Source organism: Vigna unguiculata, chromosome 4, assembly GCF_004118075.2.
Source record: "Vigna unguiculata cultivar IT97K-499-35 chromosome 4, ASM411807v1, whole genome shotgun sequence".
NCBI lineage: Eukaryota > Viridiplantae > Streptophyta > Magnoliopsida > Fabales > Fabaceae > Vigna > Vigna unguiculata.
This window is the reverse complement of record NC_040282.1, coordinates 1,803,292-1,820,425: the sequence shown is the minus strand read 5'-3', so window position 1 is coordinate 1,820,425 and position 17,134 is coordinate 1,803,292. Positions and strand designations below refer to the sequence as shown.

The 17,134-nt window shown below is 33.4% G+C and overlaps 2 protein-coding genes across 2 annotated transcripts; both read left to right on the top strand.

Annotated features, from left to right (window-relative positions):
- The first annotated feature begins 1,127 nt into the window (after positions 1–1,127).
- LOC114181810 (zinc finger protein BRUTUS-like) lies at positions 1,128–11,199 on the top strand. The gene is made up of 14 exons (XM_028068378.1): positions 1,128–1,730; positions 2,649–2,858; positions 3,641–3,835; positions 3,960–4,315; positions 5,337–5,565; positions 5,929–6,097; positions 6,199–7,434; positions 7,518–7,689; positions 7,816–8,034; positions 8,107–8,244; positions 9,492–9,726; positions 9,888–9,947; positions 10,435–10,506; positions 10,636–11,199. Exons 1-14 carry the CDS (start codon positions 1,425–1,427, stop codon positions 10,765–10,767), a joined length of 3,729 nt encoding a protein of 1,242 aa, XP_027924179.1. The 5' UTR covers positions 1,128–1,424; the 3' UTR covers positions 10,768–11,199.
- A 3,788-nt stretch (positions 11,200–14,987) lies between these two features.
- Positions 14,988–16,988, top strand: LOC114181257. The gene is made up of 3 exons (XM_028067664.1): positions 14,988–15,840; positions 16,586–16,658; positions 16,730–16,988. Exons 1-2 carry the CDS (start codon positions 15,343–15,345, stop codon positions 16,655–16,657), a joined length of 570 nt encoding a protein of 189 aa, XP_027923465.1. The 5' UTR covers positions 14,988–15,342; the 3' UTR covers position 16,658; positions 16,730–16,988.
- The last annotated feature ends 146 nt before the right edge of the window (positions 16,989–17,134 follow it).

Sequence of the window (17,134 nt, the reverse complement as noted above, 5' to 3'; positions counted from 1 at the left end):
ATATCTCTAACATACCTCCTCACGTGTGTTTTGATTCTAGAAATAAATATTAAAATTGATAATATTAATTCTATAACAAATGACACAATAATATCAATTCAGAACTCTAATATCACTTTAAGAATTAAATTTTAGTTTAATACAATTTTATAAAATTGATTGATGAAATTTGAACACACTTGTATATTATATATTTATTTAATTTTCGGTTGATGTAAGTTCAAGATTTTTTATTAATATATGACCATCGATATTTTTTATTATTCATTAAATTTGATTTTTAAATACCTTTATTTATTATTGTTTTAAAGGTTAAGATAATACTATTAATTTCTGTATGAAGTGTAAACGGTGGTATTTGAATTTATAGGTAGGATTGGTTTGACAAATTAATAGAAAGGGATAAGAAAAAATGGTTAATAATAAATGGAGACGGTGAAAGGAACGAAGAAGGGTTGGATGGTGGTGGAATGTGTTGTGCAAAGCCAAGACAGGCTTAGGCTTGCACAGGCATGGGGCTGTCAAGTGCCAACTAATCCTCTCCACACACTCTCCTCGTGCCTCCTTCTGCCTTTCTTATCCTATGCCAACTCTTTTTATTTTAATTATTTCCATAGTTTTTTCTTCATTTTTTATTTTTATTTTACACATAATATAATAATAAAACAAAAAATATTCCAACTCTTTAACTTATACCACTGATTATGCATGCTGTGGAGCCACGTATACACCACTTCATTTCATTCAATTTTGTTTTCTATTGCTACTACTTCTATGTTTTAAATAATATATAAAGTGTATTTTTAAAAGAGAAGTAAAATAAAAATATTTTATTTTAAAATGGAGAAAGATGAAGTTTTTTTAAGAAAAAATTACTGGGAGTATTTAATTTTTTTTTAAAAAAGGATAGAAAAACATAGATGACATCAAACCTAAAAGAAATAATAAAATATAGAAACAGGGACGTAGTAAGAAGAAAATGCAACGGGGAAGAATTCCAAAATACTCTCGTCGTGACTCGTAACCCTCGTTTGACATCAGCATCCTACGTGGCGAATTATGGACACGTGGCAATGACACAGGTATATAAACATCATGATATACCTCAGTCAGTCAGAATACACCACCTCGCTCGCAGGTTTCTTAATCTTATCGCACTAACCAAACAACCCCTTCTTCCTCGCTGAGAAGTTAGAATGGAAGGAAACAGCAACGACGCAACGAGAAAAAAACGTTACTGTTAACTCCTGCAATCAAAATAACCCACCCTCGTTTCTCTCTCTCTCTCCCTCACGCGCGCACTCCATTTCTAACTAACCAATATCGCCAAACCGACGCGCCTCGCAAACCTAGGGAGAGGGAACTTTCCTGGAAAATTGAGCCGCGAGAAAATTTCCCGACGGAGGAGAAAAAATTAGAAGCGCATGGCGACGCCGCTGACGGGGCTGCAGCATATGGACGGCGGCGGCGGCGGAGTGGCGGTGCTACCGAATCCGGTGAGTAAGGTGGATTCCTCCGCCAATGGCGGCGGCGGTTTCGGCCTGTCGCTGTCGGAATCGCCAATTCTGATATTCTCGTTCTTCCACAAGGCGATTCGGAACGAGCTCGACGCGCTGCACCGGTTAGCGATGGCGTTCGCCACCGGAAATTGCTCAGACATCCAGCCCCTCTTCCAACGCTATCGTTTCCTCAGATCGATGTACAGACACCACTCCAATGCTGAAGATGAGGTGCAAGTTTCGGAACCGTTATTATTCCTTATTTGTTGTTCTTAATTTGATTGTTCTTCGGTTCTTGTTCGGTTGAATAATCGAGTTTGTTACCGTGAGGAATGAATGGTGATGAAAATGATGGTTGATGTTTGATTGCTTTATTTAAGTTTCAGTGCAAAGGTATTTTAAAATTGAACCATCATGTGTTGTTCTAGTGTATAATTATATATATAATCTTTTTGTTATTCTCGTTACTTTTTTTTTCCCGCATTTTGATTTTAATAACATGAACTAGACGTGTATTGTATGTAGATTATGAAATCCGAATGTGATTCCTAATGCCCTTGCTTTTTTCTTTATCCTCCTCTACGAAGAACGTTAATTAATTACCATTACAAATAGTGTTAAATCATCCATGTCGCTACGGTTGCTGAGCTATGTATAATGATTATGCAGTTAACGGCTGTGGGGGTTGAACTATGCGCTGTCACTAAATAGCTGTTATTATTTAAGAGAATGTATTCCGATTCGTGACTGAATTGAGCTTTTATGTAACGGTTAATAATTGTCGTTACCCAGTGGCCATCAGCTAGCGTCACATACATTAATTCCATTCTAGTGTGTTGCAAGTTAAATGACTGGGCTAGGTGACTAAAAGGTTTGGCCACATCTGTCGCACGGATTTACTATATATATATATATATTAAATTTGGACGTAGATGCTGTGAACTGTGTTTGATTTATCTTTTTGAGAACCATCCTATAGACTTCTCGATAGAGTCCAAGGCTGCCTTTTTGTGATTTTAAGGCTGTATGCTATATGTTTCTCACGAGGATCCTTTGCTCAAACCAATACCGTTTTTCTATTAATATTGATTTATCTCTGCTGCTCTGCTGTGTTCAAACATTCTGAGGAAAATCTGTTCTCGAATGTAGGTGATTTTCCCAGCTCTAGATATACGGGTAAAGAATGTAGCACAGACATATTCACTCGAACACCAGGGTGAAAGTGAAATTTTTGAACATCTATTTGAGCTGTTAAACTCTTCCGTCCATAATGTTGAAAGTTTTCCAAAGGAATTAGCATCCTGCACAGGAGCTCTGCAGACATCAGTTAGTCAACACATGGCTAAGGAAGAGGAGCAGGTATAAGTTTGATGTATAATTCTTTCAATGATTTCCACTTGAACTCTTATTAAGAGATAAATGCAATGTTTAAGATAACACAAAGGTGGACTTTGTATTTTCCTCCATACAAACTAAAAGGCCTATTATTTACTATTTGGTTATTTCAAGGTAGGTGCCGAATCCTCCTTGCTATAGCTATAAACATTATATTTTCCCTATTTTATGCATGCTTTTGCTTACTTGATGGGTTAGATGCTCTGGCTATTACTCTTAACCCTAACATGAGGTCTTCAACTAGTTAATAATAATTTAAAAATGGTAATCGTTGGTATAAAATTAATTGGCAACAATAGACTGATCAGATGCTGTCTCTAATGTTAGCAATAACAGATTTTGCTTCTGTAACGTTCATTTCTGTGATTACATTACATAGTTCAGTACTTTAATAACTTCATATCTTCTGTCTAGAAAGAAAGGGCCTGTCATTTGACAGAATTCAGACTATTTTTCATTATTTTGTTTTTTTTTGTTACATGGAAATACCATTTGGGAGAAAAACATGCATGCAGATTGGTGAATGTCTATGGTAAAGTTTTAAAAATTGTGCATGTTTTATTAGGTTGTCAACTAGAAGATTCCAACTAGCATGCTTAATTATGTTCATGTCTGACTGTTGATCTTACGGAAGTTTACAAACCAATATCATAAATGGTTTACAATCACACCCTTCATGTTAAATGACTAAACATCTTGTTTCATTAGTGATGTGTATGATATTTTTGTTCATTGGATGATATCAGGTATTTCCACTGCTTCTTGAGAAGTTCTCCCTTGAGGAACAGGCATCTTTAGTTTGGCAGTTTCTCTGTAGTATTCCTGTGAATATGATGACTGAATTTCTTCCGTGGCTCTCAACATCTATATCACCCGATGGATCTCAGGATTTGCGGAAGTGCTTAAGCAAGATAGTTCCAGAGGAAAAACTTCTTCAAAAGGTGTAGTTTTGTGTGCTGTTTTACATCTTTGTTCTTTCTTTCAATGCTACTTTATGCATTAAACAAGATTTTGTATATTTGATTTTCATGGTAATGTATCTGACTATATTCTTGCTTATTGAAGGTTATTTTCACCTGGATGGAAGGGAGAAGTCGTGGTAACACAGTTGAAAATCGTGTAGATCATTCTCAGGTGCGATGTAGTCGTAATCCTCTTAGCCATCAGAATGGAAAAATAAAATGTGCATGTGAGTCCACAACAACTGGGAAAAGGAAATATTCTACATGTATCACAGATGTTTCTGATACCATCACAACACATCCTATAGATGAAATATTGTTCTGGCATAATGCGATAAAAAAAGAGTTAAATGAGATAGCAGTACAGACCAGAAAGATACAACTCTCTGGAGATTTTACTAACTTGTCAGCTTTCAATGAAAGGTTGCAATTCATCGCAGAAGTTTGCATATTTCACAGGTATCATTTTAATATTTTTTACACTTTTGTCTCTCGGAAGCATCTTCACTTCAATTAAAATTTTCTTATATGATTTCGATTTAGGGCCTATATCTTTTGTTTTTCAACTGAATTTAGTGTTTACAAGTACCCTGTTCAGTTTTATACTATCTTGGATTCCTATGCTTTGAACTTTTGTTTTCACTTCTCATGGAGGAAAAGAAGAATAAATAAGAGACAAATCAATTATTGCTCCTCAATTCTCCAACTAATATGTTAAAAGTGCAACCTTTAGGGATGCTAATACAAGAATTCATTTGTTGCATCTCACTTCCTTCAACTTTGTGACCTTGAGGTTCCAGGTTCAAATTGTGTGAACAACCTCTTCACTTAAAGAATATCTGGCTGGCTTTTTATAAGATCAGTAATACTAAATGAATAAGAAAAGGAAAACATCCATCTTAAAGGAGTAAAATAACAGTTGTCAACACACTTTCATGGAATGCAGTGTAGTATTTTTCTATCAGAGGAACTTCTTGTGACCATTTTATTTTAACATCAGAAAGCATGTTGATTGATAAAACAATTATAATAAAAGATTAATCTGTCCTAACTATCTTAAAAGCATTTTCTGTACTACATTCCTTATGTAGTGTTAGAAGTACATGACAACCACAATGAATGGGTAAGAAATAAGGTATCATAGAATGTGGTTGGAGTGATTTTTATTGTGATTGGTAAAACAATTATCATAAAAGATTAATGTGTGGTGCTATCTTAATGCTATCCTCTGTACTACATTATTTATGTAGTGTTAGAAGTCTGTGACCACTATAATGAATGGGTAAGAAATAAGGTGTCATGGAATGTGGTTGTAGTAATACTTAGGAGAGGAGCTTGTGATACTATAGTATATAGTAACAGAATGACTGTCAAACCAAAGGTCAGCTACATTTTTAAATGATATCCTCTATGCTTCATTATTTATGTAGACTTAGAATGTACAGCAAGGAATGCTGATTGATTCTTTATATGGATGCAGTATTGCTGAGGACAAGGTTATTTTTCCAGCAGTAGATGGAAAATTTTCTTTCCGCAAAGAGCATGCTGAAGAAGAAAGCCAATTTAATGACTTCCGTTCTTTAATTGAAAGTATTCAAAGTGAAGGAGCAACATCTAGTTCAGAAACTGAATTTTATTCAACATTGTGTTCACATGCTGATCATATACTGGAAACAATACAGAGGCATTTCCATAATGAAGAAGTTCAGGTGATTCTTCATTTGTCATGAAATAATTTTTCTCAAGAGCTCCTGTGTGTTAGCCAATGCATTGTTAAATGTTGATATTACAATAGGATGATTAATAAATTGGTTTGGGGGGGAGGGAATTTTTGTCCTATGTGCAGAAGTTACACCATAGCTCATCAAAGGTTGATAACTATGAGCGTTCAATGTATTACCTAATAATTATTATTATTGTTATTTTTATGGAAAAGTATGACAGAGGAAAGGGAGTTCTGTACTTCTTAATCCAAAGTTGGGCATATATAGCAAGAATTTCCCAAAATAATAACTTTTTCAAGCTACTTGTTAATGTATTTTTTCAATGTACCTAATTCCTCATTTCTGTAGGTTCTTCCTCTTGCACGGAAGCACTTTAGCTTCAAAAGGCAACGTGAACTTCTCTATCAAAGCTTATGCATGATGCCATTAAAGTTGATTGAGCGTGTCCTGCCATGGTTGACTAGTTCGTTAACTGAAGATGAAGCACAGATGTTTTTGAAAAACATGCAATTGGCAGGTTATCTGTCTATTTTTATTTTGCTTCTTGCTGAAAGAAAGTATATTTTTAAGAAATTTAGTTGTCTTCTATATTTGACAAATATTTCAATTTTATTCCAGCTCCAACAATAGATTCTGCTTTAGTCACACTGTTCTGTGGTTGGGCTTGCAAGGCTCGTAAAGATGGTCTGTGTTTGTCTTCTAGTGTGTCAGGCTGCTGTCCTGCCCAGAGAATTACTGATATTGAAGAAAATATTGTTCAATCTTCGTGTCCTGCTTCTGCATATTCAGGTAGAGATTGCTCAGTATTTGCCGAATCAGATGGGACCCAGCAAAGATCAGTGGAGCAAAACATACTGGAGGTGCACAATGAAGATGTCTCTGAAGTTTCAGAAAGTGAAAGTATTCACAAACGATGTTGCAGTTCGCGGTCTTGTTGTGTACCAGCATTAGGAGTCAGCAGGAACAATTTGGGGCTGGGTTCACTCACTACGACCAAGTCCTTACGCTCTTTGTCTTTCACTGCTTCTGCTCCGTCCATTAATTCTAGTCTTTTTGTATGGGAAACTGACAACAGCTCATGTGATGTTGGCTCTACAGAAAGACCAATAGATACCATATTTAAATTCCATAAAGCCATACGCAAAGACCTGGAGTATTTGGACATTGAATCTGGAAAGCTTTGTGATGGTGATGAAACAATCATTCGGCAATTTAGTGGAAGGTTTCGGCTTTTGTGGGGTTTATATAGAGCTCATAGTAATGCTGAAGATGATATAGTATTTCCTGCACTTGAATCCAAAGAGACACTTCATAATGTGAGCCATTCCTACACATTGGATCATAAGCAGGAGGAAAAATTATTTGAAGATATTTCCTGTGTTCTTTCTGAGCTTTCTGTCCTTCATGAAGTCTTGCAGAGGACCCACATGTCAGCAGATTTAAGTGAAAATAGTTTTGGAATTCCTGATGCCAATGATAGGGATAATGTGAAAAAGTACAATGAGCTTGCTACTAAGCTGCAAGGGATGTGCAAATCTATTAGAGTAACCCTAGATCAACATATTTTTAGAGAAGAGCTTGAGCTTTGGCCACTGTTCGGAAAACATTTCACTGTGGAAGAACAAGACAAGATAGTTGGCCGGATAATTGGAACTACAGGTGCTGAAGTTCTCCAATCAATGTTACCATGGGTAACTTCTGCACTTACAGAGGATGAACAGAGCAAAATGATGGACACATGGAAACAGGCAACCAAAAACACCATGTTCAATGAATGGCTAAATGAATGCTTGAAAGAAAGTCCTGTATCTACAACACAGGCAGAAGCTTCAGAGCGTAGCACTTCTCAAAGAGGTTTTTATTCTGAGTTTCGTTTATCTATCATGGAAATTGCAGAATGAATATCTAAAGTATAACTTGTTATGCTTTTGTACTAGGTGGTGATTATCAAGAAAGCTTGAACCTGAATGACCAGATGTTCAAGCCAGGTTGGAAAGACATTTTCAGGATGAATCAGAATGAACTTGAGTCAGAGATCCGGAAGGTCTATCGTGATTCTACTCTTGATCCAAGGAGAAAGGCGTATCTTGTGCAGAATCTAATGACTAGGTTTGTTCCAATTATGCTAAGTCCCTTGTTTTATATAGTTACACCATAATAAATTGCATGTTCATTTCATAGCAATTTACATATTGTCTTCAAGTTTTTTGCTGATTAGCTATTTATTTACTGTAGTCGCTGGATAGCTGCCCAACAGAAGTTACCCAAGGCTCCATCTGGGGAATCATCCAGTAAACAAATAGAAGGATGCTCACCTTCTTTTCGGGACCCAGAGAAACATATATTTGGTTGTGAGCACTATAAGCGAAATTGCAAGCTTCGAGCTGCTTGTTGCGGCAAGTTATTTACTTGCAGATTTTGTCATGATAATGCAAGCGATCACTCAATGGATAGGTACATTTTTCACAGGACTTCTAGACATTTAGTAATGGGATGTATTTCTTAATATCTGTTTGATAATTGCAGAAAAGCAACAATGGAAATGATGTGTATGCAGTGCCTGACTATACAGCCTGTTGGGTCTGTATGCATGTCTCCTCAATGTAATGGACTTACAATGGCAAAGTACTATTGCAACATTTGCAAATTCTTTGATGATGAAAGGTACTTTTTGGTTCTTTATAAATCGATAGATTTAGTAGAAAACTGTTGTTTCCTTCTTTTGTTGTTTGGTTACAGAAAGAGGCCCTAGTTATAGGCCTAACAAAGGGGGTCGGGGCCAAGACAGAATCCATGATATCCAAAGCACACCTCTGTAATTATCATTCTAGCTGTCATGTGAACTATGAGCTCCTTGCCTGCTATTTCCTTCTTACTGTCTTTATATACTTGCGTATTAATAGGCTAGTAGTTGGAACTTACTTTCTGAAGTTGACACAATCTTAGTTAATCGTTAATCCTTCTCTTGATTGAACTTATATTATTTCACAACGTACTTTTTTCTTATTTATGTTTCTCACTAACAATAACTATCATGTAACAACATTTGCCTATCTAAAAAAGTTATGCTCCAGAGCTTCAGTGTCTTAACTTGCATCCATAACTGTCATAAGCCCCATGGGTACCTTCTGTTTTTGATTGATTTACACCAGTCATAAATCCTCTGTAAAGAAATATGCCAAGGGAGACCTGAATGGAAAGTATCCCAATGATATGCCCTTATTTGTCGCAGTTATTGCAGTGAATGTGTTTGGGATCTATGACATGAGTCAAATACCTTTAGTATCACAGTTAATTAGGACACAGAATAACAACCTTGTACTTACGGGCAATCTGTAGTTCCAATCCTCCATTCTATAATAGCTACATCTCAAAAAGTCATGCACGTTACAAAGAAGATATACAAAACATTGAGGACTTATTAAATGGTTGAACTAAATGCAAGGATCCGTACTCTTAGGGGTAGCAAAATCATCTCTTTTGGAAAGATATGGAGAATGTACTTATTAAATATAGTGAAAATACTTTTGGGATTAATCTCCCTTGTGTAGAAAATACACATATGATACTTTATTTATCATAAAGGAAATATGGGCTAAGCCCAAAATACACGTAAACAATAATAACAAAGAAACTGAAGATAAAGATAGAGATATGATATCGAACGAAAAATATGTATTCTTTACAATATACAGTGGGAGATAGAGAAGTTGTTACATTCGTTTTCTTTTCTGTTGATAATTCTCTATTTTATTGGTATGTTTAATGTTATATGATTATCTTAGCAAGACACATTTGGAAACATGTCATATACGATCCAATGAATTGATAATCTGTCAACTTTGGTAGTTTGTTAATTTTAACTTTTGTTGTACCTTTTTGGTTATAAACCTTGCATCATCCTTTTTCAGGAATGTTTATCACTGCCCTTTTTGCAATATATGCCGTGTTGGACAAGGGCTTGGAATTGATTATTTTCATTGTATGAAGTGCAATTGTTGCCTGGGGATAAAATCTGCCTCTCATAAGTGCCTGGAGAAAGGTTTAGAAATGAACTGTCCAATTTGCTGTGATGACTTGTTCACATCAAGCGCAACAGTGAGAGCTTTACCGTGTGGGCATTACATGCATTCATCTTGCTTTCAGGTATGTTGTGTTCATTTGAGGATTAAGTAATGGCAGACTTGAAAGGAAAAAAGAAAACTGAGAAAATCTACATTTGAATCATTTGTCTTGTCTCTTCATCGAATGAAGTAATCTGAAAGACGGCTTTGGATTCAATCTTATACTTTGTTGTAAAATGTTAGGCATACACTTGCAGCCACTACACGTGTCCAATCTGCAGCAAATCATTGGGAGATATGGCGGTAAGAATATTCTTTTTATATATTTACTATGAAGTCGAATACTGCAAACTTGTTTTTTAGACATATAGTTCTATACATTGATCCTGAACAATTTCATTTTATGAATGTGTTGGCACACAATTAGGAATTTAAGATGACTGAAGAGTGTAAACATAAATAATATCCCTTTGTCTTTTGATTAAAAGATTTTTTAAAAAGATATTAGAATTATAGTGCACATGTTAAATCTCAGTACCTTATAGTCTTTGCGGTATGATTAACTAAAGAGATAACTAGAAAGTTATTTTTTGTCTGATCTCAGTGTTTAAGGTGTGAGTGAGCGAGCGCTTTGGGAACCATTTCTTGTGGGTTCACTTCTACTCTCGGTTGGGTATTAAGATATGAATATTAAGTAAAAAGCCTTGTGTATTATTGAACTTTCAAGTGTAAAGTGAATTGCTTAAAATTTCATGGCATGCAATACTTAAACTGTTTCTTACCTACCCAGGTTTACTTCGGTATGCTTGATGCTTTATTGGCTGCTGAGGAGCTTCCTGAAGAGTACAGGGACCGCTATCAGGTAGGACTTCTGTCTCTTACGTATTTATTTGGTCCATGCTATATTACTGCCCCATAATTTCCTTTCAAAAGCTTTTGTATGGTTATTTGCCAACTTATTTTTGTACTCATTTTCATAATTCCGACGCAGGATATACTCTGCCATGACTGTGACCAAAAGGGCACTTCACGCTTCCACTGGCTATATCACAAATGTGGTTCTTGTGGCTCATACAATACCCGGGTAATCAAGAGTGAGGCAACAAATTCTAGCTGCCATTAGCTTTATTATCTTTTGCAGTGGAAGTACAGAATGTGTAAATATTTGTATAGCCTATCCAATTTTCCCCCAACCAGAAAAATGGTTACTTTTCTACCAATGCAAGTCACTTGCACGGATGCCTCTCATGAGTTCACTCATCTTCTCGTAAGCCGGAGATAGAAACACCAAATGAATTCCATAGTTGTCATGTATAGATAAGCTCAAATCCATACTTTTTGCTCTGGATTATTTACCTTTTCCACTTCTCTGCTTCTTCTAGTTCTAGGTAAAGTTCATTTAAGTGCACACTAGCTTTTCTTACACAATCCTGGGTGAAGGGAGACTAATTGAGTCATGTCAGATTCTGTTAGATTTTTTTTTAATGTGAGGATATATATATACCAAATGATTTTGTGGAGCTTAATAAACAACAGCATATAATTTTTAGCACAACTGTGGTGACTCTGTCAATTTAGATAGTGATAGACGAACCAAAGAGCGAATTGAAATCTCAGTATAGCCATCACGTGTTAGGTGTTATATTAATACTTTCAAACACTTGTAACGGGCATTTTTTTGAATAGCAGTTTACATATCCTTTTCAAAAGCACCTAATGATAAAATATACTAAACTTCTTTAGTGTGAATAAAATATACTAAACGGAACACATGTATTCTGATCATACTAAACAGAGAACGTACGTAAACTGTTGCCTTCAGATAAAAAATAGTTATCAGATGAAAGGTTTCGTTTGGTTTGCTTTTGTAACTGCTTTATCTCGAGTTTGGTCAAACTCATCCGTCTTTTTTTATAGCTTGATTAAGATTTGAATAATGGTAACTGTTCATCAGAAATAAAGTTACATTTCCTGGCTGATTGCTTCGGGCCATGAAATGTATATCTTAACTTTTCATTGACCAAAGGAGATATAAAGCTGACGAAACCTTAGCATCAACTCTGCATCATGCTTAAAAATGGAAAGAACTTTTTTGTTTTTTTTTTCTTTTCAATTTATCTTCTGCGTTTTCTCTGTCTAAAATGACCATGGAAAATAAAAGTCTAATTCTGTTAATTCAAAACATGCATTCTTTTAATTGATCACTTTTCATATTTTATTTATTTTTTCTTCTGAAATAGTTATCACTTTACGTTTTTTTTTGCACTACATAGAAATGTATTATCACGTTATCTTTATTTCTATTTTGTTTTAAGCTGAAATAGACATATTTTTATCTATATATCATTAATTGTAGAGTGCATGTTATAAAAATATATATAATAATTGAAACTAAAAAACATAATCAAAGTCATTACTGTTTAAATGAAAAACGCAGTATCTCAAAAATTAAATATGTAAAATAAAAATAACACTAATATAAAACATATATTATTAAAGCGTATTCATCACATTATTTTATTTTTATCATTCACTTCAATAGATTATTTTTCTAGACATTTATTACTTAATAAGTTAGTTTAATAACTTTTTGCTAACATTTCAATTACTCTTTACTAAAGCTGCCTAAAATTTTACCTTCTTCACACAGCCAAAGAAAGTTGTAAAGAAATCAAAATGATAGCTAATATTCTTGAGATACGAATTGCATATTAAGAGTAATCAAAATGAATAATATATGCATTTCCATTTAATTTTTTTTATTCCATCATTCATCACAAATTCTAATCTACATAATAAAATTCAATCATCATAAAAGACTAAAAAAAGCAATTTCTCATCACCTGAATATACAAAACCTTTATAGTAATAGTTTGTGTTGATTGAACAAACAAAATATTTATAAAAAACACAAGTTCAATATCATTATTATGCCTAGAGATGACAAATAAACCCGTGCCCGTGGGTATCACCCGAACCCGTCCCCGTTTTGACGGGGAATCCCCGCTTTGACTGGATATGGGTATGGGTATGGGTAATACCCGAAATTTTCAACTGGGGATGGGGATGGGGATATATATATACCCGCCCAAATACCCGTCCCCGCTTAAATTACTAAACTATTTATAATTTATTAAATAATCTAAAAAATATATATAAATAAATAATATATTTACACATAAAATATAATATAATATAATATAATATAATATAATATAGTATATATACATATAAATAAAATATACTTTTATATATATATATATATATATATATATATATATATATATATTTACACATATACATGTAATATAATATAATATAATATAATATAATATAATATACATATAATATATATACATAATAATATAATATAATATATATAATATATACGTATAAAACAAATTAATCATTTAACTAGTGAGATATTTTATAAACAAATTTATAATATGACAAATTTTTAAAAATTTAAAAGAAATATATATATATATATATATATATATATATATATATATATATATATATATATATAAAAGCATAAAATATCTACGCATATACATATAATATATATACATAATAATATAATATATATTATTATATTTATATTATTATATAATATAATATAATATATACTTAAAATAAATATATATCTATAAATATATATATATATATATATATATATATATATATATATAAACATAAGATATCCACACATATAATATATATACATAATAATAATAATATAATATATAATATAATATAATATATATAAATAATTATATATATATATATATATATATATATATAAACATAAGATATCCACACATATAATATATATATATACATAGTAATATAATATATAATATAATATAATATAATATAATATATATATATATATATATATATAACATATTTCTCATTCTCTTTGTTTGTTTACTCTCTCAATTGTCTGGTTTGTTTTTCAAGATTTAATTTTGAATGTAATTTTTCTTCTTCTTATTACATAATTTTTACTCTCTGTACATGGTTATGTTCAAATAGGTGTTCCTCAATTTCATTCTATGAAATAATTTTTAGGTTACACATTTGATTATCTTTATTTATTTATTTATTTTCATGAAAATGTTTGACTCTTATTTTGTAGCTCTTCTTTTTGTTACTTTGGTTATACATTTTTTTACTCTCTTTTAATTGTTTGGCTTGTTCTTTAAGGTTTAAGCAGATCTTCAAGGTACTTTTCCTTTTATCATAATCTTAATTATACATTTTTTTCCGTTATGTTATGTTCAAATGGATATTCTCAAATTTGGGTCACACATTTAATTATCTTTACTCCTTTATGATAATTTTATTTATTATTTATTTTTTGTTTCATGATAATGTTTAATTATTTACTATAGAGGCTTTGATGTGTACAAGAAGTTGGATATGGAACTCAAACCATCTAGGTAAGTTACTCAAATTTATTAATATTTTTTGTTAGTATTTTTTGTGAATTCTCATCTAATATTCTACATTTGGTGTTTGTAGGTGTTAAAAAATTAAAAGGAAAAGATGTTCTCATGAGTGAAAATGAATCTGATGAAGAAGGTACATTATATTCTAGTAATTAAAATTTTCAATTTCAATTATTATATCATATCTAATTTTTCATTTTTTTTCTATGTGTAGGTGGATCGAATGCAAATGAAACCACTGATCATTTGTAAAGTTAATAAATATTTTGGTTATTATAAAATTTTAGTAATGTGTAATTTTTTAGCTTTTATATAATTATTTGAATTTTATTTAGTTGTTATTTGATACTTTAATTTGAGATTTATACTATTATAATATTTTTCTTAATATTTGACATCATGAAAATCAAAAAGAGTATGTTATTTTAATATTGAATATTTTGATAGTATCATGATTCCGTTGGTGTGATTTTTAAATTTTTTTTATAAAAAATATTTAATTGATATATGGAACAACAAAAAAATGGGTATGGGTATGGGTATAAGAAAATACCCGTTACCCGGTGGGGATGGGAATGGGTCAAAAATTGTATACCCGTTGAGTTTGGGGATGGGGATGGGGATGAGGATGAATTTTTATTATGGGGATGGGGATGGGATCATGATACCCGTACCCGCCCCGCCCCGTTGCCATCCCTAATTATGCCTTCTCCATAAATTATAATGAAATCCATTCATTTATATTTATTAATCCATATCCTTGACACATTCAGTCCCAACCAAGACCATAAAAAAAATTCGAAGATGAAATAAATGGCAAGTTGGATTAAATAGAAACAGGAAATAAAATATTTAGTTTAGGCAGGGATAATCTTAATCTGTTCTGAGCCTCTCTTCTCTCTCTTATGTCTGTGTTGTGTCTGTCTCTGTCATTCGTTCACCCTTATTCATAATCATAATAATGCATACATAACACAACAAACAAACCAACTCTTTCTCCATCTTCGATTCTCAATTCTCAAATCATTCAAACCTTCATTCTCTCTGCAAATTCAATTCAATTCAAATTCAACCTTACCATTCATTCCTTCCCCAACCCCCCAAAAAAATCAGCTTAAAACACACCACACACACAAAAAAGAACCCATAAAACTTCACAGACACACAGGTACACACGAAGAAGAAAAACTCAACGAAGAATAAAAAAGTTCAGTTTTTTCTTTAGTGTGATCATCGTTTCGTCGATGGCGACGGGACCCGAAAGATCGAAGCCACTGCACAACTTCTCGTTGCCCTGTTTGAAATGGGGCACCCAACGGTTACTTCGCTGCGTCAACGCCGACCTCGATCGCCGATCCTCGAGATTCGACGCGCCGCAGAACGGCGTCGTTCGAGTCCCCAACAAGCGCAAAATGAACGACGGCGACGCCGTTTTCTTGGGAGGACTCAGAGAAGAAGCTAGTGGCGTCGACAACCATGCCATGATGCCTTGGAATTTGAGGACGAGAAGAGCTGCGTGCAAGGCTCCGCAGAACGAAGAGGAGCGAAGGTTTTTCGACATGGGGTGTTCTATGCCGCCGGTGAAGGAGAAGAAGAAGATGGTGGTGACGGGGAATGAGAGAGTTAAGTTTTCTGTTTCCCTCTCCAAGGAGGAGGTGGAGCAGGATTTCTGGGCCTTGGTTGGAACTAGGCCCCCCAGAAGGCCCAAGAAGAGGCCCAGGATTGTGCAGAGGCAATTGAATGTGAGTTGATTCAAGTAAACTAACTAGCAACAATTTGGAGGTTGGATTGTGTGATCTATGAAATAATTTCTTGTTTTCAGGTTCTCATGGTTTTCTGGTTTTTCTTAGCTCAATTGCCATGTAATTCATTTTCATTTTAAGAAGTTTCATGCTGCTGTTGAACCAATTAGAAATCGTTCATGACTTTTAAGGTAATAATGTTAAAGAGAACACATTTACCAAACTGGGTGATCTATTCAAATGGATAATAGTATAAAAAACCTGACTTTTAAGGTATTTAGCTATGTATTATGAATGTGAGTGAAAGAAGTTGAAAAGAAGAACTTGGGTATGTGATGCCTTATATACAATGCTGAATACAGATCAAAAACTACAAGAAAAGAGTGAGAATGAATGTTATATACAAGCTGAATGTGCAGGAAAAACTGTTAAAAACAGTTGACAGTTACTGCAAATCACGGGCCCACGCGGCAAGATAGTTAGCATGCACAAACTATGTGTGACTATGTCCAAGTCAGAATGGGGTCCTCTGCAGGACAAATGTTTGTCTTGTCAGAAACACTTACCACATTCATGTCAATCTGTGATTAAATGATAATGGAGAAAACCTGAGTTTTAAGGAAGTCACAAGATATAATATTCAGCAAACTTACTATAATGTTTGATTGAATGAGAGTGTATTTTAGTTGAGTTTTTCTATTTTGTTACAGTGTTGTGATGTTTTTTCTGGTTCAATTTAATGCAGACACTTTTTCCTGGTTTATGGCTGGCTGAGGTCAGTGCAGAGTCATATAAAGTTGCTGATGTTCCTGAATGAGGTAAATTTTGGTGATAGTTCAATTTGGCCTTCAACTGGAACTCATGTGCTGTTAATGGTTGTGCTGTGCAGGGTCTGAAAAATGAAGGGCTAAACCAGGTTCTGATTCTGAATGGATGACCCAAATATTTTTGCTCACTGACTTCCTGTTGTGACATAAATAATGGTAAATTCCAAATCATCTATGTAAATGAAATGTTTAACTCAATAATCATGAAATTTTGGAATTTTGCTATCAGTTGTACTTGTCTGAATGTTGTAGCTTGCAGATTGTACGGATCAACTTTGTTTTCAGTTATTTGAACATAATCTATTGACCATTTTCTTCTTAGAATTATGTTATCCTGGACAAAACAGTTTTTAACTTCTCAGTTGTTTATATCATCCATCATTACTCATTACAATAGTGAAAAGTCCTTTTGGTTTTTCGTAGTAAATAGTTCATTTTTGCTCAAATGTTGGAGCTGTTGAAGTTTT